We start from the raw sequence: 27876 nt of genomic DNA, 5'->3' as shown, positions 1-27876 counted from the left end.
TGATCAATTTTGCTAGATTCTTAGGTATGGTCTTTGCTGAGGCCCATCCTGTATTCCACAGGCTTGGGCATCCTGAGTGCACAGGATAGTACTTAGCATCCCGTGCTTTTTTGGCATCACAAAGGCCAGGGGTGCTATGGCTAATGTTGGTTACTTGTCTCCTGGAGTGATGTTGGCTGAGGCACAAAGGCTATTGGAGAAGGTGTCAGGATTTGTAAGTTACACAACATTTCTTTTAGTGATAGCAGGATCAGTGTCTCAGGCTTAACCTTAGGTGTCACTGTAATTGGGGTGTGGTGGTAAGTACTGAGACTTTCCTTGAAGTTTACCACCACACCCCATTTATTACAACCTATACTAATGTTGAGATGGAATCTCCTTTCTTGTAATTTGAAGCCATTGTTCCGCATCCTAGTCTCCAGGGCAGCAGAACACAAGCTTGCTTCCTCCTCCCTATGACATGGCAATCACTTCTCCTCTCAGCCTTCTCTTCTTCAGGCTAAACATGCCCAGCTCTTTAAGTCGCTCCTCTTTCCTCAAAGCAAGAAAAACCTTCCCGTTGGAACCAATAGTTTTGTGTCTGTGTTGTTCTTGTTTCCTGAGGAGACCGCTTCACTACAAGAAGGTATTTGACTCCCTAACAGGACTGGAGAGTCCTTTCCGCTGTACAACACGGAAATTCAAGCTGTTTTGAACCTCTGACAGAAGGAGGTTCTCCATCCTGCAGCGTTCTGGGGCCTAGCTGATGTCACTCCAGGCAACAAGGCGTGACTGCTACAACACCAAGAATGGGAGAGGGATTTTAAGCATGGCTGTGGGCTCTCCTGGACAGTCAAGACTCCCTCCTGCTCCCAAAATGGCAGTGGGGGTTGGGCTTGTAATCAAAATCATTCCAAGGCCAATCTGATATTTGCCCATTCAGATTGGCAGCAGGATAAAATATCTGTGTAGAGCTACTCTGAGATGCCAAAAAACAAAAAATCTGATGAAACTGAGAACATAAACAACTTTCAGTAGCTTGTGTCTCAGAATAAGTAATCAGTTCTCTTGCCATAATGTATCTCCTGCTTAAATGCAAGTTAAAGGAGAAATAAATAATACATATCTCACTTCAGTTAGAGAAGCCTTGTATCATACAAAGTAGTAGCTTTGCGCTCTGATCTACTACAAATGTCTTGGGGAAACACAACTAGCACTACTCAAGTAGAACACACAGTCACCCAGTGAGTGACTGGAGGGTTCATTCCGTGATGACCTTTCCTCAACCCACTATAAAACTCATTTCAGCATTCACTACACCACTACATCTTTCTATTTCATGTATTCAAGAAATTAACACAGACTGCTGTATAACCTATTCAACAGGGAACACTTTTCCCCATTTGCTACACAGTTCCAGCTGAGAGGCTAAGGAGAAGTGACTCCACACACACACACCCTTTCTAAGACTTTTTCTCTTTAGCCTCCTTAGGTCCAGCTTGCTTATAGGATCGCTTTCTCCCATACAATCCGCCCCAAACACTTAGGTTCTCTGTGGGTCATCTGCTTCAGCCTGCGAGAACCCAACTAGCAACCATCACCCGGAGAACCTTTCCAGTGGCTACCATATGACAGGATTGAGAAGAACAAGGACTGAATTAAAAATTCACCTATTATACCAACATAGTCTAGTGTTCAGAAAACGATTTAAGAATAGGCTGATGAATTTCATGACACTAAAAATACACAAGTAAGTGTTCGGAAAATAATTTAACTTGTAATTGCAGTGGCACAGCATAGTGGCATCATAAAACACAATAGTACTTTGTCTAAAGTGTGTGGATATTGGTGATATTTGTAAATACAAAAATCTTTCATTCAACTGATACTATGACAGCTATCAAAAACTGGATCCATAAAGCAAAGGCTGGCTTTAAAAGCATAGTAATGAGACTTTTAATTGCTTCAGGCTATTAAAACAAATTTAAATATATACAAACATACATGCGATTTGAGAAATCATATCAAAATAGATTCCTTAATAGACATTTAAGTTTATTACTATTATGTTTATTTATACCCCACGTTCTCTCCACAAGTAGACACAATTAATTGCCATGCATTTGACTTCTGACGAACTTATGAATGAGAAACCTGCAAGTCACTCAGCTATCAACAGTCCTGCTCATGTCTTGCACACTTAAAGTTGTGGGACACTTAAAGTCCATCTACCTTTAATGTGGTCTTAATCTTTTCCTATTGTCTTCTAACTCTCCAAGTATTTCTGCCTTTCCTAATGAGTCGTATTTACCCATAAGTTTACAATTCTGGATTGTTCAGGCTTTTTTTGCTCCCAGACTCATTTATCTGTCCTCCTAGAAGTCTAAGGTAGCCTCAAAACTCTCCTTCAGCGCCACATTTCAAATGAGTTGGTTCTATGTATTGTCTAAGGTTTTCGTGACTGGAATCACTGGGTTGTTGTAGGTTTTTCGGACTATGTGGCCATGTTCCAGAAGCATTCTCTCCTGACGTTTCACCTGCATCTATAGCAAGCATCCTCAGAGGTTGTGAGGACCTCACAACCTCTGAGGATGCTTGCCATAGATGCAGGCGAAACATCAGCAGAGAATACAGCCCCAAAAACCTACAACAACCCAGTTAGTCGGTTCTCTTCCTATCTGCTTTCTTCACTGTCCCGCTTTCACAAGTATACATAAAAATCAGAAATACAATGGTATGGACAATCCTAACTTTGACATTAGACCTGGTGTTTAATATTTTAGTACAGGACCTTTTCTTTCAGAAAAATCTAAGTATCCTTTGGAAAAAGAGACTTGGTGAAGAAAGAAATATTTTGTATGCAATTATTCAGTAGAAAGGGATTGAAGGGAGCACAGAGATGCAAACAATCTGTTATTGTTTGGTATTTTATGTGTACAAACTATGGGGAGTAGCAGTAATGTGACATGTTAAAAATCTAGCAGGGAATAATGCAAATACAGTTTATAAGGGCAAACACAGAAAAACAATTTTCTGATAAGCAGCACATATCTCTTTTTAGTAGCATAACAAAACATACCCAATGGCCAAATGATAAAGCAAGAAAATTAAAACTAAGAAAATAGCAAGGAAAGGGCCATTTAAAATGGCTTTACAAAGAAAACTAAGAACAGGTTCTATGCATATTTTAGCACATGGAATCAAGTATAATATCAGAATGTGGACAAGGAACAAAACCCAATATTAGTTGCTACTAGAGCAGCCAATTGAAATCAACGCTACTTACTTAAACTGAGGTTGAGAAATATTGTTCATTTCAATGTGTCTACTCAAGTTCAGACTAATATCGGATTTAGTTGAGCTAAAGACATATTGAGAAGAAAGAAAACTCAAATGGTTTGATGAGCTGCAATACTTCTACCTTCTGCTTAAAGAGAAAATTATTAGTACCTCATCGTTTGCCTATGAATTAAGGAAGATATGAAAAAGTTTCTTAGCACTCACTGCTCCTAGAATAGTGACTCTTAACCTTGGGCTTAGCTAACTTACCTGAGAATTTGATGAAAGTCATGAACACCCTCCCCATAAAATACATGTAAACACAATTTTCAAAATGACAAGAAAAAAATCATGGAAAAACATGATCTTTTTGTGTCTAGTTCACAGACCTCCTGAAGCCCATCTATAGACCACTAAGGAAACATTGACAAGTAACATTCTTACCCAAGACCAGCTAATTTCCTGGTAGGAATTATAAGGAAAAATACAGCTGTGGGTGACCCAAACACACCATTACTAGGTCAACTGTTGTTGACATGTGCTGAGAACCAAGCAAACAGTGGAATGATGCCAAGACTAGAACCCAAAAAGGAGGTAGTTACCTAAAGTATTTACTTTATTTACTTTGCTTATATACCGCTGTTCTCAGGCCGAGGGCGACTCACATAAAGTACATAAAATTTGACTTGTTCCAACAATTTCCAGATTTGTATACCTGTTAAAACTTACCTTATTACACAAACCCTTCTGAGACAATTCAATCTACTGCCAACTTCATGGATAACATTAATACTGTTGTTTTAATGGTTTACATTGTCTATATTATTGTTGGCCAGCAGCATATTTTGGGAAATACACACACACTGCTTTGAAAACTGCCAAGTAAGCAGTGTGAGTGTGTATTTCCCAAATATAAAACTGACCTTAGCCAATAGACCAGTGGTTCTCAACCTGTTTGTCCCCAGGTCTTTTGGCCAACAACTTCCAGAACTCCCAGTCAGTTTACCAGCAGTTAGAATTTCTGGGAGTTGAAGGCCAAAAAATCTGGGGACAAACAGGTTGAGAACCACTGCAACAGACAAAGTCAATAGAGTACGCAAGAAAGCCTTTTTACTGGACAACAGGATGGTGAGCTTGACAAATCCAACTTGTTCCTGAAAGCAACCTCATAGCTTTAGTAGGCTTTGGATACGACATCAAAAATGTCTGAAGTCATATAACTAGTCTATACTAAAAACTTTACATGCACTATTGCCATGTAGTATAATCCTATACCTAAGGGAAATTAAATTTGATGTTTAAGTGGCATGCAGAATAACAGACAAAATATTTAAAAGTCTTGTGACACGTATTCCAATTTCCCAATTTTTCCTTTATGTTAAACAAGGACAAAACACCATACTGACTCTCAGCAGAAAATTAATGCATGTCTGTTCAGAAACAGTTAAATTGGATTTGTTCTCAGGAAAATGTGTACCTTTCACATGAAAGATGATCAACACGTAGCATCCAACCTATTATCACCAGGGACTTTGTATTGCATCACTCCCTAATTTCAGAGATGCTTTACTGGTAGGAAAAACAGTCTGCATAAATTACAAACAGCATTTGCCTATGTAACCCATCAACTATTGTTCAGCATTACTATTTTTGTCACATTCATGAAACAGATACTGAACAATTGTACTAAATGGAAAATAACACAATTTGTATTTCTGCATGCTGCATACTGGAGCAGAAAGGAACATAAAAATCATATTAAGCAATAAAAAGAAGGACCCAATGCCCACATAAGCCATGCAGCACTTATATTTATGTGCATTAATGTACAATTAGTAACATGTTGCTTTTTAAAATATATATATATAAAGTTACCTCCAGTCCAGTTTCTCAACCAGAAAGGCACAAATGAGAAACCCGGTGCGATTGAAACCATGTGTACAGTGAACACCTAGAAAGCAGAATAAAGATTACAGTTGTTGTTAAAGAGTTCATTTTAAAGCCAACAATCAGTTGTTCTGAAAATACCCAGGCTTCAAATAGGATTCCCTTTAAAATGGTATCAGCCCCAGCTGATACCATGCCTTCATTCTGTCACATATTTGAAATGGTGGTATTGTGCTGGAGGGAATGGGAACCATATTAAATGCCTCCCTGATTATATAAATGCTTCACTTCCTTACCATCTATCATTAAAACTAGAGAACCACCACTCCTCTTAATGTTCCCCCAGTAACAGCAAGAGTATCCCTCTGGGCAGCTAAACCAGGAAATCCCAAATGGATCCCCCCCCCCCCCCCCAATGAGGGTCTGCCTCCAGGGACAACCAAGAATGGGCAACTTGGAAGTCTCTGAACAGACTCACAAGTGGTGTTGAGAGATCAAAAGACAACTTAGCTAAACGGCACTACCTAGAAGAATCCTCCACCTTGTGCAACTGTGGAGCTGAACAAACAACTCAGTATCAGTATGCTTGCTCAAAATGCCCTGCCTCATGCACAGAGGAAGAACTGCTTAAAGCTACAGACAATGTGGTCGCTGTTGTCCGTTTTGGTCTAAAATTATTTAGTCACTTATGTTCCCTCTATTTTATCAGTTTTATACTTGTTTTTTGTGCAATGCTTTTGACACAGAATTTAAAAAAAACCAAAACTAGAGAGCAACACATTATAGCAGGCAGTTTCTCCAAAGATGAAGACACAACGAGCAACACCAGACCATAAAATCTTGAAGAACTGCCAAGATGTTATCTGTCCCTGCTCACCACAATTGAGAAAAAGTGAAAAGGTGAAACCTAAACCCTAATCTCCCTAGGTCATCTTCATTCCCAAGTTGTAGGAAACCACCAATTATTCCAACGCAAGTCCCTTCCACACAGCTGTAAAAATCCACATTGAACTGGATTATATGGCAGTGTGGACTGAGATAACTCAGTTCAAAACAGATATTGTGGATGATCTGCCTTAATATTCTGGGTTTTATGGCTGTGTGGAAGGGACCTAACTCCACTCGAATTCCCATCCTTCCTGGTAGCACAATTTCTTGTCCAACTATAATCCATTGGGGCCTATCTTGTACCACTGTAGTTTAGAAAGCCAAAGCAACAGGCCAAGAAATCAGCAAGTGCAAGTGAGGTGAAGAAAAAAGACAGCAAACAATAATGGGAATCTTTCAAGCATCTTTTGTATTAACAACTGCTTTTCTTTCTGGACTTCAGAATTATGTTAGCACTTCAGCCTGTTGCTGAAGACATACTGGAGGAAGCATTTCATGCATTAAAAGATAAGGAGACATACCTGCCAGTTTATCTTATTCATTTGACTTGCCTCCAATAAAACATTCACATCCTTATAAAAGCAATTCAATGATAAAATCTCATAGCTCATCTTCATTCATACCAACAGCCTGCACAAAAGCAGCTCAAACCCACTACTGGTAAACTGCACCCAATGGCTCCGGAATACTCATGGTGTAGAAGCCATAGAAATGCCTTAAAATAAGCATGGAACAGAAACCTGGGGGGGGGGGGGGGAGTTGACAGAATACATTATTTGATTTGCTATTAGAGCTATAAAACAATACTAGAGTTGGGATGAGCAATGATTTTGAGTTCAAAATCAGTAGCTGGTGCTGGGAGGTGGGGAGATAGACATACGAACAACTATACACTATACACACATCCCTCAGTGTACAGGAATAAGAAAACGTATACCTGCTTTGTCCACTTAGATCTAAAGCAAAAAGTCATTCCCACCCATAGTAACTGGCACTGATATCATTGGTTCCTAACTATCAATAGCAATAGGGAACATCAGTCTTATTCAAAAATAGACTCCTACAAATTATGAAAGAGTACCAACCCAGAGCTAATGGTACTAAGGTCAATTCGAATTTCCATTATTACACATTACCATCAGTAGACACTCCTTTCCTTGTAAGTGAGATAACTTCCAGGGATGAAGGATGTAAGAAACGGTGTTAATAGTTCTAATGTATTAAAACAAACTGTTTTTTTCAGATAGCACTTGTATAGCATTCTTTATATAGACATCTATATAAATAAAAATGCTTGTGGGATTGACATAACTCAAAAACCACTGGACGAATTGACATCAAATTTGGCCACAATACACCTATCAGGCCAACAAGTGACCATCACTCATAAAAACACTGAAAAACACAGCAGAAGGAACTTAAAAAGCCAAAAAACACATTACAACGCATGAGCAAAACCACATATATACACGCAAACACACATATACACATAAAACACATATACACAGACTGGGCCACAGCAATATGTGGCAGGGGACAGCTAGTTCTTCATATAGAGAAAGCACATGTGAATTCACATGATATGGTGTCAGCCACTCTGTATAGACACATATCACTTCTATTTTGAGAACATCAACAAGGTGGAAATCCAACCATCTTGTTACAGTTAAATAGCGATGACACATGATAAAATATATAGTGGGGGCCTCAATATCCATTGAAGTTTGGTTCCAGGAACATCCTCACCCCTCACCTCAGTGGAAACTGAAATCCATGGATGCTCAAGTAATACAGTGGTGTAATAAAAGGTGTCTCTTATATCAAATGATAATATCAAAACTTGCTTTTGGGATTTAAATATATATATATATTCAATGGTGGAATCCATGAATGCAGAATCTATGGATTTGGAGTGCTAGTGTGTGTGTGCATATGTGTGTATATACGCATGCACACATGCACTCACAGACATAGGCACACATACACATATGCTTTATTATAACATGTAACTGGACTATAGGTTTAAAAGAACATTAGACAATAAACAAATAGATGCAGAGCTGGGTCAATTTAACAGCAATTCACACTGCCATTTAGATAGGGACTTCAGATTAAGAATCACTGTGCCTCTTAAACTCATTTCTTAGAGGAGCCCTATATTTGAGGATGTTACTAAAAGCATATAACAGGCTGCTATGAAACACAAGGTGCTACAATATGTTGGGTCCCTGTTTTGATCTATGTTTCTTCTTATGCTTTTTGGCTTTTTCAACCATTGTCTGGGTTTTTTTTTAAGCTATTTATTTATTTATTTATTTACTGCACTTGTAGACCGCCGTTCTCAGCCCTAGGGCGACTCACGGCGGTGTACAACATATAAAAACAGGTACAATTTGCAACATAAGCAATATCACAAACAACAATAAACAACATCACTATCAATAATACAATTACACTAAATCATTCGCGACGTCTTATCATTGAATCACAATCCAAGTCTCGTTATCCATGTTCCGTTCCAATCGTCATTGCCATCTTTTAATTTAAGCAAAAGACACTGGTCAGAGATCAACAACTACTATAAGAAAATTCTGAAAGTATGAGATTTAAGGGATTGCATCTGAAGCAACAAAACAAATAAGCTTATTCATGGCATAATAGCTCCGTCTAGTGGTAAAGTGAAACTCTACTACATACAATGCAAACTCTATTGAAGGAGCTGTAGTTTTAAAAGAGAATTTTCAGATATGTTCCCAGTGCCCATATGTCCTGATTTACTGCCATATTGGCCTTTTTCTGCAGTAGGCCTTTGTTTACAAAAATGCTGATTGTTTGAGAAAACAGTGCTGCAGAGAGAAAGTTACTATTCAAAGATGACAGTATATCCTGACAAAACCAGCTAGCTAGTGCCTAGTGGAACCCCCAAGTTCCAAGTCACTCTGGAGTTATGTTTGAAATAAATAACAGATAAAATTGATTCATTAAAACAGCCATGGTCAGAGAACAAGAGACTATAGTTGTGCTACAGTTGTGCCATTGTTAGGGTCCCACGTATGCTATTATATCAATCAAAATCATAAACAACCAATGAGCAACTGCACAGCTAGCTTAGACCAATGAAATGATTTGTCTTTGGAAACCAATGAGAATGTGTTTTCAGTTTACTGCCAAAAATGATAAAAACTCTGCAGCCCCATTGAGGGTTGAGACAAACCCTTTGCATTCCCGTATGCTTGTTTGTCAATATTGCTATGGCCACGCAATAAAGCCTTTGTAGTAAGAATCCACCTTATGGCTTCGTCCTTGGATGGCTACATTGGATCATTGAGGGAACTCCTAAGTTTGTGCATTTGGAGTGCCCCTACACCGGTGCCCCTTCACTATTTTTTTTCTCTTGCATCTAAGTTCATTATAATTGTCAGGTGTTGATGTATTCTTCGATATAAGATGTAACTCATTTAACACAGAGAAGCAAAATGGTTGGTTCTACAATGTTTTCCTTTACAGCATTTATTTATTTCTCAGCACTAGGCAAGCTAAATGTCTATTTCTAGTTCTTTTTGACTTGCTTCTGTTATCTGCTTCACTTTGATCAAGCTGAAACAGATGTGGTTCCCTGCTCCTATCTCTTAAGACTGAGGATCCTTTGCTCTTTGTCAGTTTATCTGTCCAGAAACACCTTTCATCGCATTCTGGCCACCCAGATATTCAGCTGGTTGCCCACAGTCAAACCCAAGCAGACACTAGCATCATTTAATAATTCTTAAATATTGGAAGCTCAGCACATTTATAAGGAAGAATGAGCATGCGCTCTCTTTAAGCCTTTTGAGACATTTATTATATGCTGTTAGTGTTAACGGATATACAAACAGGCACAATCCCTTTAGAAAGAAACAGACATTTCAATGTCTAGACATGTTAATTTTATTACATTACATTGCATGTAAGGCATTCTACATTCATTACATAGCAACTATGACAGATCAGCTGTTAACACTTTCATATAGACAGATCTTCTACATCTTTTAACAAACCTCTCCATAGCTACATAGATAAACAATGAGTTTTTCATCTGTGGCTAAATTCGTAGACATCCAGAGATTTTGTCCCTGCACATTGCTACATCTGTACAGCATCCATTATATATCTATAAACATCCACAACAGGAATCCATTACAATTATAATATTTTTATTTCACATAACCTCATTGAGAGCAGAGATTCTCTCTCAGTAGTAAGGTCTATCTCAGGCATGGGCAAACTTCAGCCCTCCAGGTGATTTGGACTTCAACTCTCACAATTCCTAACAGCTGATAGAATGTTAGGAATTGTGGGAGTTGAAGTCCAAAACACCTGGAGGGCCAAAGCTTGCCCATGCATGGATTATCTTCATCAATAAGACTATGGAACTGCCAGCGAGAAATAGCATAGTTGTTTATCAACAGCTTGGTAAGGTGGAAGTGGACACTCAATTGCTTCTCAGCTTGTTTCATATATTTCCTAGCCTAATCACCTGGCACAGTTCATCCAAAAAGATAAGAGACCTTAACAGGTCTCCACTAATGTAAATCTCTTTCTATCCTCCAATTAGTTTCTTAAGAGATACTCTTGGATGCCATCAGGTTACATCAGCCATCTGATTTCATCAGTCAAGCTCTTTAACCTGTCTAGGGTTCATTACAGGTCAACTGACTTTAATATTAACACCTCCTTGTTGATCATTATGTTGCCATTATTCCCAAAATTATCCATTTCTAAGCAACACATACACACACATTCAATACTACACAATCCTTTTCTTTAAATGTATGTTTTATAAATGTATTATTTCTATTCTGAAGTTTTAAATTTCACAAACTAGAGTTCAAATCAGTGTGTAGCCGTGTATTCTCATATTTACATGCAGTCAAAGATCCACATAATCTCACATTTATATGCAGCCAAACATTTTTGTTTCTTTCGCAATACTATTGTATTAATGCAGCTCATAGGGGTTTCCTTATTTATACAGAGATGCTTTTATAAAGTGAAAATACTTGTTTTCACTTTATAAAACCAAGCTTAAGTAGTTTACTTCAGCAGGGTACTACTAGTCTATGGCTTTTGCAAGCTCAGTGATGCATAGAGCCACTGAGATAAAGGAAAGAATTTTTTTACAGTATTCAAACATTTCTTCAAGGAAAAGTGTCACCCATTTTTTCTTCAGCAGCCTACCTGACATAGTGTTTATTTCATACTGCAAAAATAGGTGACACTGTTTATTTTATACTACAAAAATAAAAATATATTTTCAATATCTTTCTTGAATTGTGATGCCCAGAATTGGACACAGTATTCCAGATGAGGTCTGACCAAAGCAAAACAGAGGGGTACATGGCTTCCCTTGATCTAGACCAGTGGTTCTCAACCTGGGGTCCCCAGATGTTTTTGGTCTACAATTCCCAGAAATCCTAACAGCTGGTAAACTGGCTGGGATTTCTGGGAGTTGTAGGCCAAAAACATCTGGGGACCCAAGGTTGAGAAGCACTGATCTGGACACTACCCTCCTTTTGATGCAGCCCAAAAATCCCATTAACTTTTTAGCTGCTGCATCACATAATTAGCTTATGTTTAACTGGTCCATGAAGATTCCAATATACTTTTCATATGGACTGTTGTCAATCCAGGTGTCACTCATCCTGTATATTTGCATTTCATTTTTTTTCTGGCATTTTTTTTCTTACATTTCTCCTTGTTGAAATTCATTTTGTTAATTTTGACCCAAATCTCTAATCTATTAAGGTCATTTTGAATTCTGATCCTGTATTCTGGAGTATTAGCTATCCCTCATAATTTGGTGTCATCTGCAAACTTGATAAGCATGCCCTCTAAACCTTCATCCAAGTCATTAATAAAGATGTTGAATAGAACTGGGCCCAGGACTGAAGCCTGCGGCACTCCACTAGTCACTTCTTTCCATGATGAAGAGGAACCATTGGTGAGCACCCTTTGGGTTTGGTCATTTAGCCAATTACAGATCCACTTAATAATAGCCCACATTTGACTAGTTTGTTTGCAAGAAGGCCATGGGGGACCTTCTTGAAGGCCTTACTGAAATGAAGATATGCTACATCCACGGCATTCCCTGCATCTACCAAGCTTGTAACTCTGTTGAAAAAAAGAGATAAGATTAGTCTGCCATGACTTGTTTGTGAGAAAACCCATGCTGACTTTTAGATCACAGCATACTTTTCTACGTGATTACAGACTACCTCCTTAATGATCTGCTCCAGAATATTTCCTAGTATTGATGTTAGGTTCCTGGACATTCCCTGCTAAGGTAAAGACAAATGAGAGGGGGGAAACAGTCCTTCTTTTACAGGAGGCTAGGCCCATAACTTCTTACTTGGCCATGCACTGCATCCTATCACAGATAATAATAATAATAATAATAATAATAATAATAATAATAATAACAACAACAACAACAACAACAACACTTTATTTGTACCCGGCTACCATCTCCTCAAGGGACTCGGTGCGGCTTACATGAAGCCGAGCCCAAACACAACAATACAATATAAGATACAATACAAAATAAGGTATTTTCTTAGTGCCTCAGTGGAATTCTTTGAAATTCCCTCTCAAGGTCCAGAAAGTGTGAGGCAATGCTTCTGTTAGAGGAGGCAATGGCCAGATAGAGTAAGCCACATACATACCCATCCTTCATACTCCGCCAGGAGATTCCAAAGAACCCCACTAAATTATGGAGTATGTGTTTACATGGGTGGGAGAAGGGGAAATCAGCATTTCTTTTACCAGAGAGTATGGCCAGAAAGATCATTTATTCCATCCAAACATCACCTCCTGTGACATCTGTGACAGGTAAAAATATGTTTTTTTTTCTAAAAACAGCACCATCTGCTGCCGTTCTCCAGGCAGAGAGCTGAAGGAGGTAGCAGCAGTGACTCACCCGCTCCCCAAGCGGGGGTCTCCGGGGAGCTGTGGCAACAACAGGGAAAGGCCAGCAGTGGCAGCTCCCATGACCAGGAGGAACCCAGCCAGTGGCCTCATGGTGAAGGAAGGGCAGTGGGGAGGCACAAGAGGTAGACAAGGCGGAACTGAAAGCAGCAGGCAGCGGAGCCCTAGCACTCCAAGCCACTCCTAGCACTCCAAGCCACGCCATGCCCCTCCCGTCAGTCTTAAAAGGCCAGAAATCCAGAAGCCAGGACTTCCTGCATGGAACACCCTCCGCTGGGGCCCCAAGCTGTTTGGACTTCAACTCCCTGAATTCAAATGCACAGGTTTCTAGGAAATGAAGTTCAAAAAAAGCAGGAGGTGGTTCAAAGGTTGAATGCTACAGAAAGAATTCATTTACTTATTTATTTATATTCCACTCTCCCTCTCTTCCTATGGGCCCTTCCACACAGACATATAACCCGGAATATCAAGGCAGATAATCCTGGATTACCTGAGTCCACACTACCATATAATCTAGTTCAATGTGGATTTTATTCAGCTGTGTGGAAGGGGCCTTATAACAGTTCACAATCAAAAACTGTCAATCACTGTCTCATCTGAGGGGGGCGGGCCTTCCTCCCTCCTTCCCTCCTACAATGCCACCCCCGCCCTCAGGAATGCCACTGTATATTTCTTATTTACTTCATTGGAGCTCCTTTGGACACCATGTGTCTTTCTTTAGGCCCTTTGCACACAGCTGTATACGATCCACATTGAACTGGGTTACATGGCAGTCTGGACTCAGATAACTCAATTCAAAGCAAACATTGTGGATGATCTGCCTTGATGTTCTGGGTTATATGGCTGTATAGGAAAGGTCCTAAATCAACACTGACAAATAATCCAGTATAAAGCAGACACTGTGGATTATCTGCCTTGATATTTTGGGCTGAAGATGTTCTCATTCCTCACATTCCTATGATTTCAACAGATATGCCATTTCAGTATAAGAGATTGCAATTCCCAGTTTGATTGGTGTTTGCAATCACCATCAACAAAGCTCAGGGCCAGTCTTTTGTGCGGGTCAGATCTAGACATGGATAGCTTCTCACGTGGACAATTATATGTTGCATGTTCTAGAGTGGGCAAACCAGACAACCTCTATATCTGCACAGACAATGGAACACAAAATATTGTATACATTGTGAAATTAAATATATTAGAAATCTGCTCTTTCTCTTCTCTTTCTTTTCCATTTAACCACACTGGGCCACAGCAATGCATGGCCAGGGACAGCTAGTATATATATAGTTATATATTTTTATTTCGCATCAAAAGCATTGCTTAAATTAGTATAAAACTGATAAAAATAGAAGGTTAAACATCTTTTGACCAAAAATGGGTAACAGCAACAGCATTGTAGCCTCCAACAATTCCTCCTCTGTACATGAGACAGGGCACAATGGACAAGCATACAGATGCAGAGTTGTCTGTTCTGCTCCACAGTCACACAAGGTATGGGATTCTTTTAGGTAGTGCCATTTTGCCAGGTTATCTTTTGATCTGCCCACTCCGCTTCTGAGTCTATTCAGGGACTTCCAGGTTGCCCATTCTTGGTTTGCCCCTGGGGGAAGACTCTTGCGAGGAGGGGCATCCAGTTGAGATTTCCTGATTTAGCTGCTCAGAGGGATACCCTTGCTGTTGCTGGAGGGATGCCAAGAGGAGTGATAGTTCTCATAAAGCTTTTCCTTGATTTGAGTCTACTGGGAGGAGGCTGGTAGCCATGTAGTGGATGGCTTTCACAGTGTTCAACCTTATTTCTCTCACATTTAGCAGCAACTTCCCATCGCACAATCCAAAAGCATTGCTTTTAAACATATATATAGTAAATAGGCAGAACGCTAATAATATATGCAAACAAACCCAAAGTAAGTCAAATGGTCACCTAAACAATTAGATCCTCACATGACAGCAAAGATTCACAAGTCAGGTTGAGGAAACCTTTAGCTACTGCACAGTTCCCACAATCCATAACCCTTCACGGTGTGTGCCAGGATGTTTGAGAGTTGATGGAGGGCCAAAGGTACCTAACTCTGCCATAAGTGAAGGAGCAAGCCAATCTCTTGAAGTACCAAGTTCCATAATCTGGTGTGCTGCCATACAAATGCCCTCCCTTTATTCTCAATTTTTAATTCTCAGCATATGGTAGAATACATAAGAGACTTTTTAATACAACCTTTCACATCAGTCTGTGCCCAAGGGAAGGCATTTCTATTTCACTGTACAAAATAAATACTAGAACTGAAAAGCCTTGCAATCATGATAAAAAATTATTTTTATGCAGCAGCAAAGACAAATTAAGTATCCCTTCTATGGAATTCTGAAATCCAAAATATTCCCAAATCCAAAATTGTTCACATGGGTGGCTGACAGTAACACATTTACTTTTTGAATGGTTCAATGTAAACAAATTTTGTTTCATGAACAAAATTATTTTTAAATATTGTGGATAAAATTGCCTTCAGGATATGTGTAAATGGTATATATGAGACAAAAATGGTCTCATCTCAAAGACAGTATGCATATGTAAGCATTCCAGAATTCAAAAAACCATCCAAAGCATGGAATTCTTAGTCCAAAATATTTGGAATACGGGATACTCAACCTGTATTGAATCCCACATATTTTGATCAATAAATAAAAGTTCATTATTTCTTGTTTCTTGTTCTAATGTTTAATACACTACCTGCACCATTCAATTTTTCCATAAAAGCATATGGCATAATAAATATGTTAACATGTAAGGCAATATAAGACTCATGCATTGTGCTACACTGAAGTAATGTGACCATAGCTCTTGTCAGCATATTGATAATAAATATTACAACATACATTGGATGAACAGCAAGTTCAAATGCCAATAATTCCATTCCAAATAAAGTTCAGAGTAATATATTCCCAAGTGTGAGCAAATGTCAGCCTTCAGATACAGTTGATCTGCTACTCCCATGTGGCATGAGGTGATAAAGAGTTGCTAACCAACAATACCTGAAGAGCCAGAATTGCCTATCTTCTATCCACAGTTATTTGTAACCTTTTTCTCCCACAGGGTGAACAATTCATCTGATCCATCTAACCAAAATATTTTCAAATTATTGTTTTTAAAGTATTTTGGCAATTTCAGAATGTGTTGGTTTTATGTGCTTTTTTAATTGATATGATGTGCCAGGTTATTTGTTGTTGTTCCCTAACTCAATCAACAAGGAAGAGGTGGGTAAGGAATACGTTGTTGATGCTTTTGTTATTCCATAAGCAAGCACGGGGTCTAAATGAAAATCTAAATTCTATTGTTAGTTCCAGTTAGAGCATACAACAACAACATCAACATCAACAACTTTATTTTTGTATCCCACCACCATCTCCCTGAAGGGACTCATGGAGGCTTACATGGGAACAAGCCCAGTCAAACACAGATTAAAGTATCCACTGAATCAATGGTAACTTAGATCCTAAATGTGTATGTAGCCCTACAGATGTGCAATTCTCTTCCCAGCAGCTGTCATCCCCAGCAGCTGCCAAGCCCTGGGAGGGGCCTTACTGCTAATGCTATCCAATGGGAAAAGCAGAGAAATTCACAATGCAGAAAAAAACATCTAGTCAAGAATTCAGAAACTTCATGGTTTAAATCACTCCTCAACTCCACCCCTAATAAGAAGTAGAAGCAGCATCCCCTCTTGGGCCATGACAGCTGCCAGGCATGTGAAATTTGAGGGCTGAGGACAAGGACAAGAGAAATAGTCCCCTGCTTTCCATCCAAAAAGGGATGTACGTACATGTAAGTCACTAACACAGAGACACTGAAAACCTAAGTTCCACTGATTAAATGGGTCTACTCTAGTTGGAATTAACAGCACAATTTACATCATTTTGAAACCCATCAATACATTAAAATATTCATCAGAAGCCTATGCAAATGCAAAGTATTTTTGGAATTAACAAAACAGCGCAAATCAATTTAGGGTATTATCCATGCACTACCACTTCATACAGTGAAGATCTGTCATTGCCCAGCTCTCTGCTACAGTTAGGAAAGGCACTTTATGCATTCTACCTACTTTACTTTTAAATTCATCGTTGACTGTGATGTCCAATTTTAGAATTAATGCAGATTCTGAAATGGTACAAGACTACAGGAATTTCCACACAGCCATATAATCCAGAATATCAAGGCAGGAAATCCTACAATATTTGCTTTGAACTGGAATATATGACAGTGTGGACTCAGATAACTTAGTTCAAAGCAGATATTGTGGGATTTCCTGCCTTGATATTCTGGGTTATGTGGCAGTGTGGAAGGGCCCCACATCTATAGCATCATTTCTCCAGTTAGCACAAATTACAGTTTACATCCTCTCCTAATTATGACTACAAATTGTCCCCTAAAACAAATCACAGTTCACAAAACACTGGAGTGCACCTGACACTGTGCTCTGGTTCCACATATTAAAAGCAAAACTTCACGCAGACTACTGGCACTAGTAATACGCTACCGAAATTCGTTTGCTTAACTGCTTGACTGAATATATGCAACTGAAGTCATTCAGCCTTGTCTTCTGCACATGAAGCAGCAGTTCTAGGAGTGGAACGTCCTCCACACTTGGTGATTTCATTCCGTTCTGCTCCTTGGTTCTATTTTTCACAGACATTCTGTAATGACTGAAGAATAACTGGCCCCAAAAGGAGATGCTAATATATTTCACTGTTTAACTTTGGTCATCACACAGATATGCTATACAATCAAATACTTTTGTGAATTCATTCCACAACATCAAGACCACTGCAAATGTGCACACCTGGCTGTTACTTGTAGTATAGGAATAAAGAGATCAGAAGATAGTTATGTAGGCAAACAAGAGAAATACATTGTCGAAGGCTTTCATGACCGGAATCATTGGGTTGCTGTAAGTTTTTCAGGCTTTATGGCCATGTTCCAGAAGCATTCTCTCCTGACATTTCGCCTGCATCTATGGCAGACATCCTCAGAGGTTGTGAGGTCTGTTGAAAACTAGGAAAATGGGGTTTATGTATCTGTGGAATACTGTTGTGTTTACTGTTATGATTTTAGAGTTTTTAATACTGTAGCCAGATTTTGTTCATTTTCATGGGTTCTTCCTTTCTGTAGAACTTGTCCACATGCTTGTAACAATAAATAAAGAGCAACATTCAAAAACAGGGGAGCATTCAACAATAGAAAGCTAATGACCTCTTAACAAAGGATTCCCCCAGGCAGTAAGAAACCACACCTTGAAAAATACTAGGCCATAAAATGCTAACCAAGGTGGTCAATTGAAACATTCACACCTACCTCCAACAGACAAGAGTTCTTTCTCCCACCCTGGACATTCCAAGGATATATAAACCCAATTTTCCTAGTTTCCAACAGACCTCACAACCTCTGAGGATGCCTGCCATAGATGCAGGCGAAAAGTCAGGAGATTATGCTTCTGGAGCATGGTCATACAGCCCGAAAAACTAACAGCAACCAAGAAAAATATAGTCAAAACATAGAAAGATCAAATATACATACCTATAAGATCAGTTGGGTTCTTATTACTAAAATAGTCACATACACGGAGGAATGCTTCTGTGTTCTCAGTTGTGGGACATTCACCATGTCTGAAAAAAAAACCCAAAAGGATCAGTGCTATAGGCACATTTTCCAATGTAAAATAAATATTCATGATTTCAACCAACTTACCCTTTACATTGAAGCTTTATATATACAATGCCATCTTTTTCTATATCACTCTTGTCATAGAATCTAGTGGTATTTGTCAGGTCTATCAGCAAACACATTTTAACCTGAAAATAATAAAACATAGTATTCATTATTTATTGCTATATATTTGATAGTTCCATTAAGAGTAGGCCCACATAGTATGTGAGGGACTGGTTCCAGGACTCATAACGTACTACTAATTTTGTGTAATCTGGAACCCTTTTTTCGTATCTACATTAGAAAATATCTTGGTCTTCCCACTGAAGCATACCATAGATTTTCACGGTGTAGGGAAGTACCCTCTCTAAGCATCAGGCACGATTCTATAGTCAATTTCCCTCAAAATTTCTGGCAACAGTTAACCACAGATTTGTGCTGAAAACACTAGACATTATACAGGTCCTCCAAAGTAGTTCTATAGTATTCAAAGCTCTCCCAAGTATAAATGAAACTACAGTCAAGCAGACCTACTGTATGTCTTGACTTTCCTCAATGAACTGAATACGGGAAGTCCTCAAGTTACAAATATCTGACTTAGAAATGACTTGTAGCTTAAAAAAGGGGGTGAGACAGCAGGAAGTGAGAGAAATCAATTCTTAGGATGGAACATCCACTCCTAAAAGAGTTATCACGGGGAAAGGGGGTCTCCACTGAACCAATCCTTGTTTCCACAACAAGCCAAAATTTTCAAAATCCAATTCTCACAGGGACAGAAAGTGAGGTGAAATCTTCTGAACAGGGGTGCAGACAGGAAAACGAACAGCGAGGTGGTGTCAGCCCTTCCCTATGCTATCCAAATCTCTCTCTCTCTCTGGTTGGAGTTACACTTTAAAATGTACCTTTCTGTGAGATGTCTGAATGTCCACTCTGACACATTGAGGAATTACTTTAAAAATGTCAAGCCCTGAACACTCCAAGGAATCATGTAATGGGATTAATGTGAACTGGACAGCAAAAAAATGTTTTATTGAAAACATCAAAATGTTAAAATGCATTCAGTTTTGCAAATGTGTTGTCAAAGGCTTTCATAGCCGGAATCACTGGGTTGCTGTGATTTTCCGGGCTGTATGGCCATGTTCCAGAAGCATTCTCTTCTGACGTTTCACCCACATCTATGGCAGGCATCTTCAGAGGTTGTGAGGTCTGTTGGAAACTAGACAAGTGAGATTTATACATCTGTGGAATGTCTTGTGAGAGAATGTTTGTTCAAGAGGCAGTGCAACTGCAGCCAGTTGTCCAAAATTTTGGAACTAGGAAATGGGTTTATATATCTGTGGAATGACCAGGGTGGGACAAAGAACTCTTGTCTGCTGGAGCTATGTGTGAATGTTTCAACTGATCACCTTGATTAGCCTTTGATGGCCTGGCAGTGCCTGGGGGAATCAGAGAAGCCATTGAAATCCACAAGCATGTGGACAATTTCAACAGAAAAGAGAAAACCATGAAAATGAACAAAATTTGGCTACCAGTATTAAAAAAAACTCTAAAATTACAACAGCAAAACAACAGAGACGAAACAATCAAGGACATCTAATCACCTCTCAACATAAGATTGCCCCAGGCACTGCCAGGCCATCAAATGCTAATCAAGGTGGTCAGTTGAAACATTCATACCTAGCTCCAGCAGACAAGAGTTCTTTGTCCCAACCTGGTCATTCCACAGATATATAAACCCATTTTCCCACCCTGGACATTCCAAGGATATATAAACCCAATTTTCCTAGTTTCCAACAGACCTCACAACCTCTGAGGATGCCTGCCATAGATGCAGGCGAAAAGTCAGGAGATTATGCCTCTAGAACATGGCCATATAGCCTGAAAAAACCTACAACAACCCAGTATTAACTTTATTTTTCAAATGTATCAAGTATGCCCTATTTCAGCATAGACATTTTGTAGAAAAAGACTGAGGTTCACAGACTGTATGTGGCTCAACCAGGACACTGCAAATTTTTAAAAAAATTCTGGAAAAGAACTGAAAAGAACTGCCACACAAATGTCATCCAATGGTGACAGCAATTTCATCTCACATTCATCCCTCAAGTTGCCTTACAAATTGTATTGGAAAAAATACCTCTATTAAAATGACCCAAAGAGTGAAAAAACACACATGTGGGACAAAACTACACCAAGGCTGCTGGTCACCAATGCAGCCCCCAACCATGCAGAGTAACCTACTCCTAGCCCTTGAAACACCAACAATGTTCATGTGAATCTCACCTAACCAAGCAAGAGCCCTTGAACTCAGGAGTCCTCATCCAGTAGTTCAATTCCTTCAGCATCTCAAAGGAGGGCTTAATTAACATGCTGGAGAATGGTGTCAAGAGAACCCATCCAGTTGACTTCAAAAACATACACTATCTTAAAACCAGCTCTTTCTTGATCACCCAGATACTTCATGGAGATATGATAGATTTATTTATTATTTACAGTATTTGTATACCGCTTTTCTCACCCCGAGAGGGACTCATGTCTTTACTTCAGAATATACTACTTCAGGATATACTACTGCATATGCAGTTTATACTGTTAATGAATCAGATTCAATAGTGGAAAAACAGTCATATTGTGTCGGGAATGAAATAATTACATACCATGTATTTCTGAATTTTCTTTCCCCTATGAATTATCCTTCACTAATTAAGCCAAAGAGACAAGCTGCCTTAGATACCTATTTCTACCATTCTATTTCACAGAAGAGAAATTATTAATGCTTGAAAATAATAATCTTTTGCTCCTTACCTTAAGGCTCTTTAAGTAGTTTGATAACATACTGGGATGGAAACGAGACTCTTCAGCAACTTGATCATCATATTTTGGCCCTAACATAGTCTTCAGAGGTAAAAATCGCCCTGTTTTACAACAAAAACATATTATTACAATAGGCATGTTATGAACATGCATATATAAACAAGCATATAATCAGTATTAAAATATTCAGAGAAGTACAGAGAAGTTTGCTAGATTTCATAGAAGCCTGTACTTTAAATTGCTAAATAAGGGAATACAGTAGTACAAAATGCAGCTTATGCCATCAGGTGTGTTCTGAAATCAATATAATCCAACAGGGATGAAGCTGAGCAGATCAGATCAGATCAATACTGGATCCCATGTGACTTGTTCTTATGTTGCCCAGTGAAGACTAGGATGGTAGCTATTGAAATCAGTAAGAGTCTAGAGAAATCAGCAAACCAATAAAATTATTCCTTTCAAAAAGACAGTAACCAGCAATCAGCCCAGAGAAAGCAGGGATATGTAAACAGGAGACCAAAGGAAATCTATCCCGTGTCCTTCTGACTTCATATTTTGGATAAAATCACAGTCTTCCTTAAATAAAAGATCTCCTAGATCTGATCTGCTCTAAGTACTCAGAGACAGCTGTGAAAGGTAGTGCTTTGTACCGTTTTTTTCTGGCAACATCAACTGGCATCTAGGCAAAGTATTACATAACTTGGCAATTTCTAAATTTGACACTCAACATATTAAAGTCCTGCCAAATCAGAAAAAAGTTTGCTCATTTGTGATCAAGGACCATACACATAATTAAACAATACTGCAAAAACTTCAATTGTGTATCTCTATTGTGGCTGCTTAATTGTTTTTACAATCAGATAATCTTTTTTATCAATGACCTCACAATATTCTTTATCCAGTTGACCACAGTTCAAAAAGGATATTGATAAACAGGAACAGAGGCCAATATGATCAAACATAAGAAACCAAGTCTTAAGAAGAACAAGTCAGGGAACTGGATATGTTTAGTTTAGAGAAGACAAAACAGAGATACTGAGATATGTATATAGGACACCAATCCTTGGTGGATTAGAGACATGAGAGTTGGCTTTAAATATCTGAAGGGGTGTCATGTAGAAGATGGAACCATCTTATTATTTGCTGCTCCAGAGACTACAACATAAACCAATGGATTCAAATTACAAGAAAGGAAATTCCATCTGAACATTAGGAGCCCTTTTTTATTGTAAGAGAGGTTCAGCACTGGAACAGATTGCCTTACAGAAGTGGTCCTCAACCTGTGGGTCTCAGATGTTGTGACCTTCATGGCCAGAATCACTGAGTTGCTATAAGTTTTTCGGGATGTATTCCAGAAGCATTCTCTCCTCCTGAGGAGAGAGTATCCTGAGGAGTGAATGCTTCTGGAACATGGCCATACAACCCGAAAAACTTACAGCAATCCAGGGATGTTAAACTTTCACAATGCTATCCATAGCTTTTGTGTGTGTGTATATATATATATATATACACACATACATATATGTTTGTGTGTGTGTGTATAGCAGGAGTTATACTTTAAAATGTATCTATTCCAACTTACATACAAAATCAAATTTTGGGTTGTTGTAGGTTTTTTTCAGGCTATATGGCCATTGTCTAGAGGCATTTTCTCCTGACGTTTCGCCTGCATCTATGGCAAGCATCCTCAGAGGTATATTCAACTTTTTTTAAAAAATTCATGTCAGGAGCGACTTGAGAAACTGCAAGTTGCTTCTGGTGTGAGAGAACTGGCTATCTGCAGGGACGCCTGGATTTGTGTGTGTGTATGTGTTTTATCATACTTGTGGGAGGCTTCTCTCATGTCCCCGCATGGGGAGCTGGAGCTGACAAAAGGGAGCTTATCCGCGCTTTCCCCAGTTTCAAACCTGCGACTTGTCGGTCTTCAATCCTGCCGGCACAAGGGTTTAACCCACTGCACCATCGGGGGCTCCTACAAATTCAACTGAAGAACAACTCATAACCCGAGGACTGCCTGTATATGGTCACTATTCCTTTAACTGGGCAGGCATATCTGATAAGAATCCACTTGGTGATAATATTATTGTGTCTGGTGGCTTCCTGTGGTTTGGTCAGAAAGTCAGTCCGAAAGCAATGGAAAATGGAGAGAAACCTACAAAGCTGGGCCTGGGCAAACTTTGGCCCCTCCAAGCGTTTCGGACTTCGATTCTGCTTAAGCGGCTGAGGGGGAAAAGGGAGGGGCCTGAGGCTGTTAGGAATGGTGGGAGTTGAAGTCCAAAACACCCCGAGAGCTGAAGTTTGCCATGCCTGATGGAGACTGGAGAATTCATGTAGTTTGCCATCACTTGAACTGCCATGGCTCAGTGTGCTGGGATCTGAGAAATGCAAGTGAGATGCTCTACAACAGGCATGGACAACTTCAGCCCTCAGGTGTTTTGGCCTCTAACTCCCACAAATTCCTCAGACCCTTTCCTTTTTCCTTAGGAAAGGAAAACGATGGGGTCTGAGGCTGTTAGGAATGGTGGGAGTTGAAGTCCAAAACACCTGGAGGTTGGACCAAAAGTAGCCTGTACTTTTGTGGAGGGAAGATCACTTCATCAGGTGCAACGCAAAGACTCTGCTGTGTCCCTTTGGAACATCACTCAGTGTGGGAGCATCCGCTGCCAGGGCTATGGAAGTGTGAGAGGAAGTTACCCGGGCCGGGCCAGACTTGGGCAAACGTTGGCCCCTCCAAGTGTCTTGAACTTCAACTCCCATCATTCCTAACAGTCTCAGGCCCCTTCCTTTTGCCCCTCAGCCGCTTAAGCGCCTGAGGGGCAAAAGGAAGGGGCCTGAGACTGTTAGGAATGATGGGAGTTAAGTCCAAAACACTTCAATGCTATGGAAGTGTGAGAGAGGCATTTTCCCGGGCTCTTCCGCCTTCTCTGCCACCTGGTGCCCCGTCGGATGACAACTCCACGACCCCACAGCAAGGAGCCATGGCAGCCTTGCCCAGTGAGGAAAGATGCCGCCTTGGGGGAGGCGGGTGCGAGGCGTCCGCTCACCGGCCACGAGTTGCCCCCTCCTGGGGCAGTTCAGCCACCGCGGGGGGATCTTGTTGAAGGACATGGCGGAGGAGGAAGAGGACGCCGTCGCCGCTTCCTCTCCCCTGGCAGCAACACTTCCCAGCGCTTGCCGTCAAGCCCAGCAACGCCGCCGGACCACAATGCACCGGGGGCAGAGCGCCACCGGTTCCGCTTCCGGAATGCTGCCGGCTTCGACCGCTCTGGCAACGGAAGGGAGGCGGGTTCTCGTACACTCTATGGTTAGAGGGCCTTCCACGAGTCAGAGCACAAAGCTGATCATTCTGGACATGTCATTGGGCCACTTAAAGGTGTATTGTCGAAGGCTTTCATAGAATCATAGAATCAAAGAGTTGGAAGAGACCTCGTGGGCCATCCAGTCCAACCCCCTGCCAAGAAGCAGGAATGTTGCATTCAAATCACCCCTGACAGATGGCCATCCAGCCTCTGTTTAAAAGCTTCCAAAGAAGGAGCCTCCACCACACTCTGGGGCAGAGAGTTCCACTGCTGAACGGCTCTCACAGTCAAGAAGTTCTTCCTCAGGTTCAGATGGAATCTTCTTTCTTGTAGTTTGAAGCCATTGTTCCATTGTGTCCTAGACTCCAGGGCAGCAGAAAACAAGCTTGCTCCCTCCTCCCTATGACTTCCTCTCACATATTTATATATGGCCCTCATCATGTCTCCCCTCAGCCTTCTCTTCTGCAGGCTAAACATGCCCAGCTCTTTAAGCCGCTCCTTATAGGGCTTGTTCTTCAGACCCTTGATCATTTTAGTCGCCCTCCTTAGGACACATTCCAGCTTGTCAATACCTCTCTTCAATTGTGGTGCCCAGAAGTGGACACAATATTCCAGGTGTGGTCTTTGACAAAATAGAAATAAAGCAAAAACAAACAAACAGTTAGAAATGAACAGTTTAAAATATGCCAATAAAACAGCCTAGGATAAAACATGTAGTTGATAAACCTCATAGATAATACAATAATCTGATAAAATCTGTATAGATATATAAAAGTATACAAATGTGAATACGTGGCTCTCCAATGAGTTAAGGTAATATAATTTCTGTCAGCAAACCATATACAAACAGTATTAAACGTTGATATTAAAACAATCCACGTTAAAACCTTAAAAGCATATAAAATCACATCGCAAAAGCACAGCAGCCCTTGATGGTCTTAAACGCCTTCGTCTTTAAAAGCCTGCAGGGAGGAGGCCGTTCTGGTTTCTGGTTATGGTTCACAGAAGTTAGCTGATGCGACTTAAGGCCCTTCTACACTAGACCAAGGGCAAGATCCGCCAACAGAGAGCTCTGGCGTGGGCTGGTCCATGAGATCATGAAGAGTCAGAAGCAACTGAACGAATAAACAGCAACATAATAGATATAATGCACTTTGATGCCACCTTGACTGCCATGGCTCAATGCTATAGGATCTTGGGATTTGTAGCTTGGTGAGACTCCAACACTCCTTGGCACACCCCCTGAAAAAAACTCAACCCCCCCCCCCCCCCGAATCGAAATCCTGGCTACGGGCCTGCACAACACACAATTTGGACAGCTCTGGTTTAGAGATGTTTCGAAAGAATACATCTCTAGGGATTTGCAGGTCCTCCAGCATGATTCTGTGGCCAGCAGAAGTTGTTCATAGTCACATTGGAGAACCTAGAGATTCTAAAAGCAATTTTTTAAAATTACCTTTTTAAAATGCATTTTCCCACTTTTATAGTGACCTTATGCTCCTCAGTAAATTGGAAGAATTATTCCTCTTAGTGACTTTTAAAATATTTACATGTCGGTTTCAGAACAGTAGATGGAGCCATAACTCCACTCACAAGAATACACAAAGCTTCCGCTGGAGGCGATTGCAGCTATAACAATGTGCTGCAATGTTTCTGGTGCCATCTAATTTTGGCTTCTTCAGATCATGCTGAAAGGCAATTGCTCAAATAGGCAGTAAACCATTGTCAGTCAGCTGAGTAGATTCAATATCAAACCAGTAGGAACTTGGAGTTACAGTACAGCGTTGCCTCTGTGAATAAGGAGGCGTGGATGTCTAGCTCAGACATGGGCAAACTTCTGCCCACCAGGTGTTTTGGACTTTAACTCCCACAATTCCTAACAGCCTCAGCCCCCTTCCTTTCTTTCCTTTCCACTTAAGCGGCTGAGAGGAAAAAGGAAAGGGTCTGAGGCTGTTAGAAATTGTGGGAGTTGGAGTCCAAAACATCTGGAGGGCCGAAGTTTGCCCATGTCTGCTCTAGATGCATATTACAGTTGCTACTTTCAGTAGCATTTGCTTGTTTCTATACTTTTGCATTCATTCTCTTAATCGGGTCATGTTAAAATAATGCTTTAGTCCCTACCTAGGTGAGTGTTCCATAAAACCCAATGGCACTTACTTCGGAGGAAACAGCCATGGGAGCCCACTGGAAAATAATAATAATAATAATAATAATAATAATAATAATAATAATGAGGAGATATTGGAAAATAGATATTTATTGATTTATGCATAACATTGTAAGTACTTTACAAACACTGAAATATAGAAAAATCTAGTTCTCTCTGTGTGTAGAAAGAATGCTGAAGGAGATCTGTGTCCAAGGCATGGCAGGAGGGAGGAGAAGGGGGGCAGGTTATCTCTACATTCCAGGAGATAAGCCCATCCTAGCGGGTACAACTAGGCTCTAAGGAAGGAGCCAATCCCCCCTCCCTCCTGACAACTCAAAGTGGGCCTCTTGACTGATGGATGCAGGCTGCTCCTAGAAATACACAGACATGCCTTTTTGCATGTTGGAGGTTAGAACTTGATGCTAAGATGACGTAGGAATTACGTTAATGTATGTAGTAGCATGTTTCTTTGTTTGACTCCGATTGGAGACTATAAAAGGCACAGTCAATGCCTCTATCATTTGCTCTGGTGCTTTAGGAGAGAACTCCTCACCAGGGTCCCAGCTGGTAATAAATCCGTGCTTTTCAGACCTCTGGGACTCTCTTTGCCTCTCCTTTCCTTGGAACCTTTTCCCTGCCATTTCAATAATAATACTTTATTTATATTCTGCCGTTCTCACCCAAAGGGGACTCGGAGCAGATCACAATACACATACACGGCAAACATTCAATGCCACTCTGTATAGACAATACACAGACAGACAGAACAAAAGGAGGTGTGTGTTGTTTCGACTCGGTGTCCAGCTGTAGGTGCCGTGGAAGGTGAGTCCAGCCTCTGGGGGGTGATGTCACTCCATCCTCTGTGATGAAGAACTGTGAGAACTTCCTCCTTCCTTTTGGTCAACCAGCATTTTCTGATCTTCTTT

General features: G+C 40.2%; 1 protein-coding gene across 1 annotated transcript in view; it reads right to left on the bottom strand.

The window, feature by feature from the left end:
* RNGTT (RNA guanylyltransferase and 5'-phosphatase) overlaps positions 1–24722 on the bottom strand; it is a 172133-nt gene extending 147411 nt beyond the window's left edge. The window contains exons 1-5 of the mRNA XM_060753013.2: positions 24547–24722; positions 21494–21603; positions 18731–18834; positions 18560–18648; positions 5134–5209 (exon numbers count right to left, since the gene is read on the bottom strand). Of these exons, the coding sequence (XP_060608996.2) occupies positions 5134–5209; positions 18560–18648; positions 18731–18834; positions 21494–21603; positions 24547–24610 (443 nt within the window). The 5' untranslated portion in view covers positions 24611–24722. The remainder of the gene's footprint in view (positions 1–5133; positions 5210–18559; positions 18649–18730; positions 18835–21493; positions 21604–24546) is intronic.
* Between the last annotated feature and the right edge of the window lie 3154 nt (positions 24723–27876).

Source organism: Anolis sagrei, chromosome 1 (genome assembly GCF_037176765.1).
Source record: "Anolis sagrei isolate rAnoSag1 chromosome 1, rAnoSag1.mat, whole genome shotgun sequence".
NCBI lineage: Eukaryota > Metazoa > Chordata > Lepidosauria > Squamata > Dactyloidae > Anolis > Anolis sagrei.
This window is presented reverse-complemented; position numbering and strand designations above follow the sequence as displayed.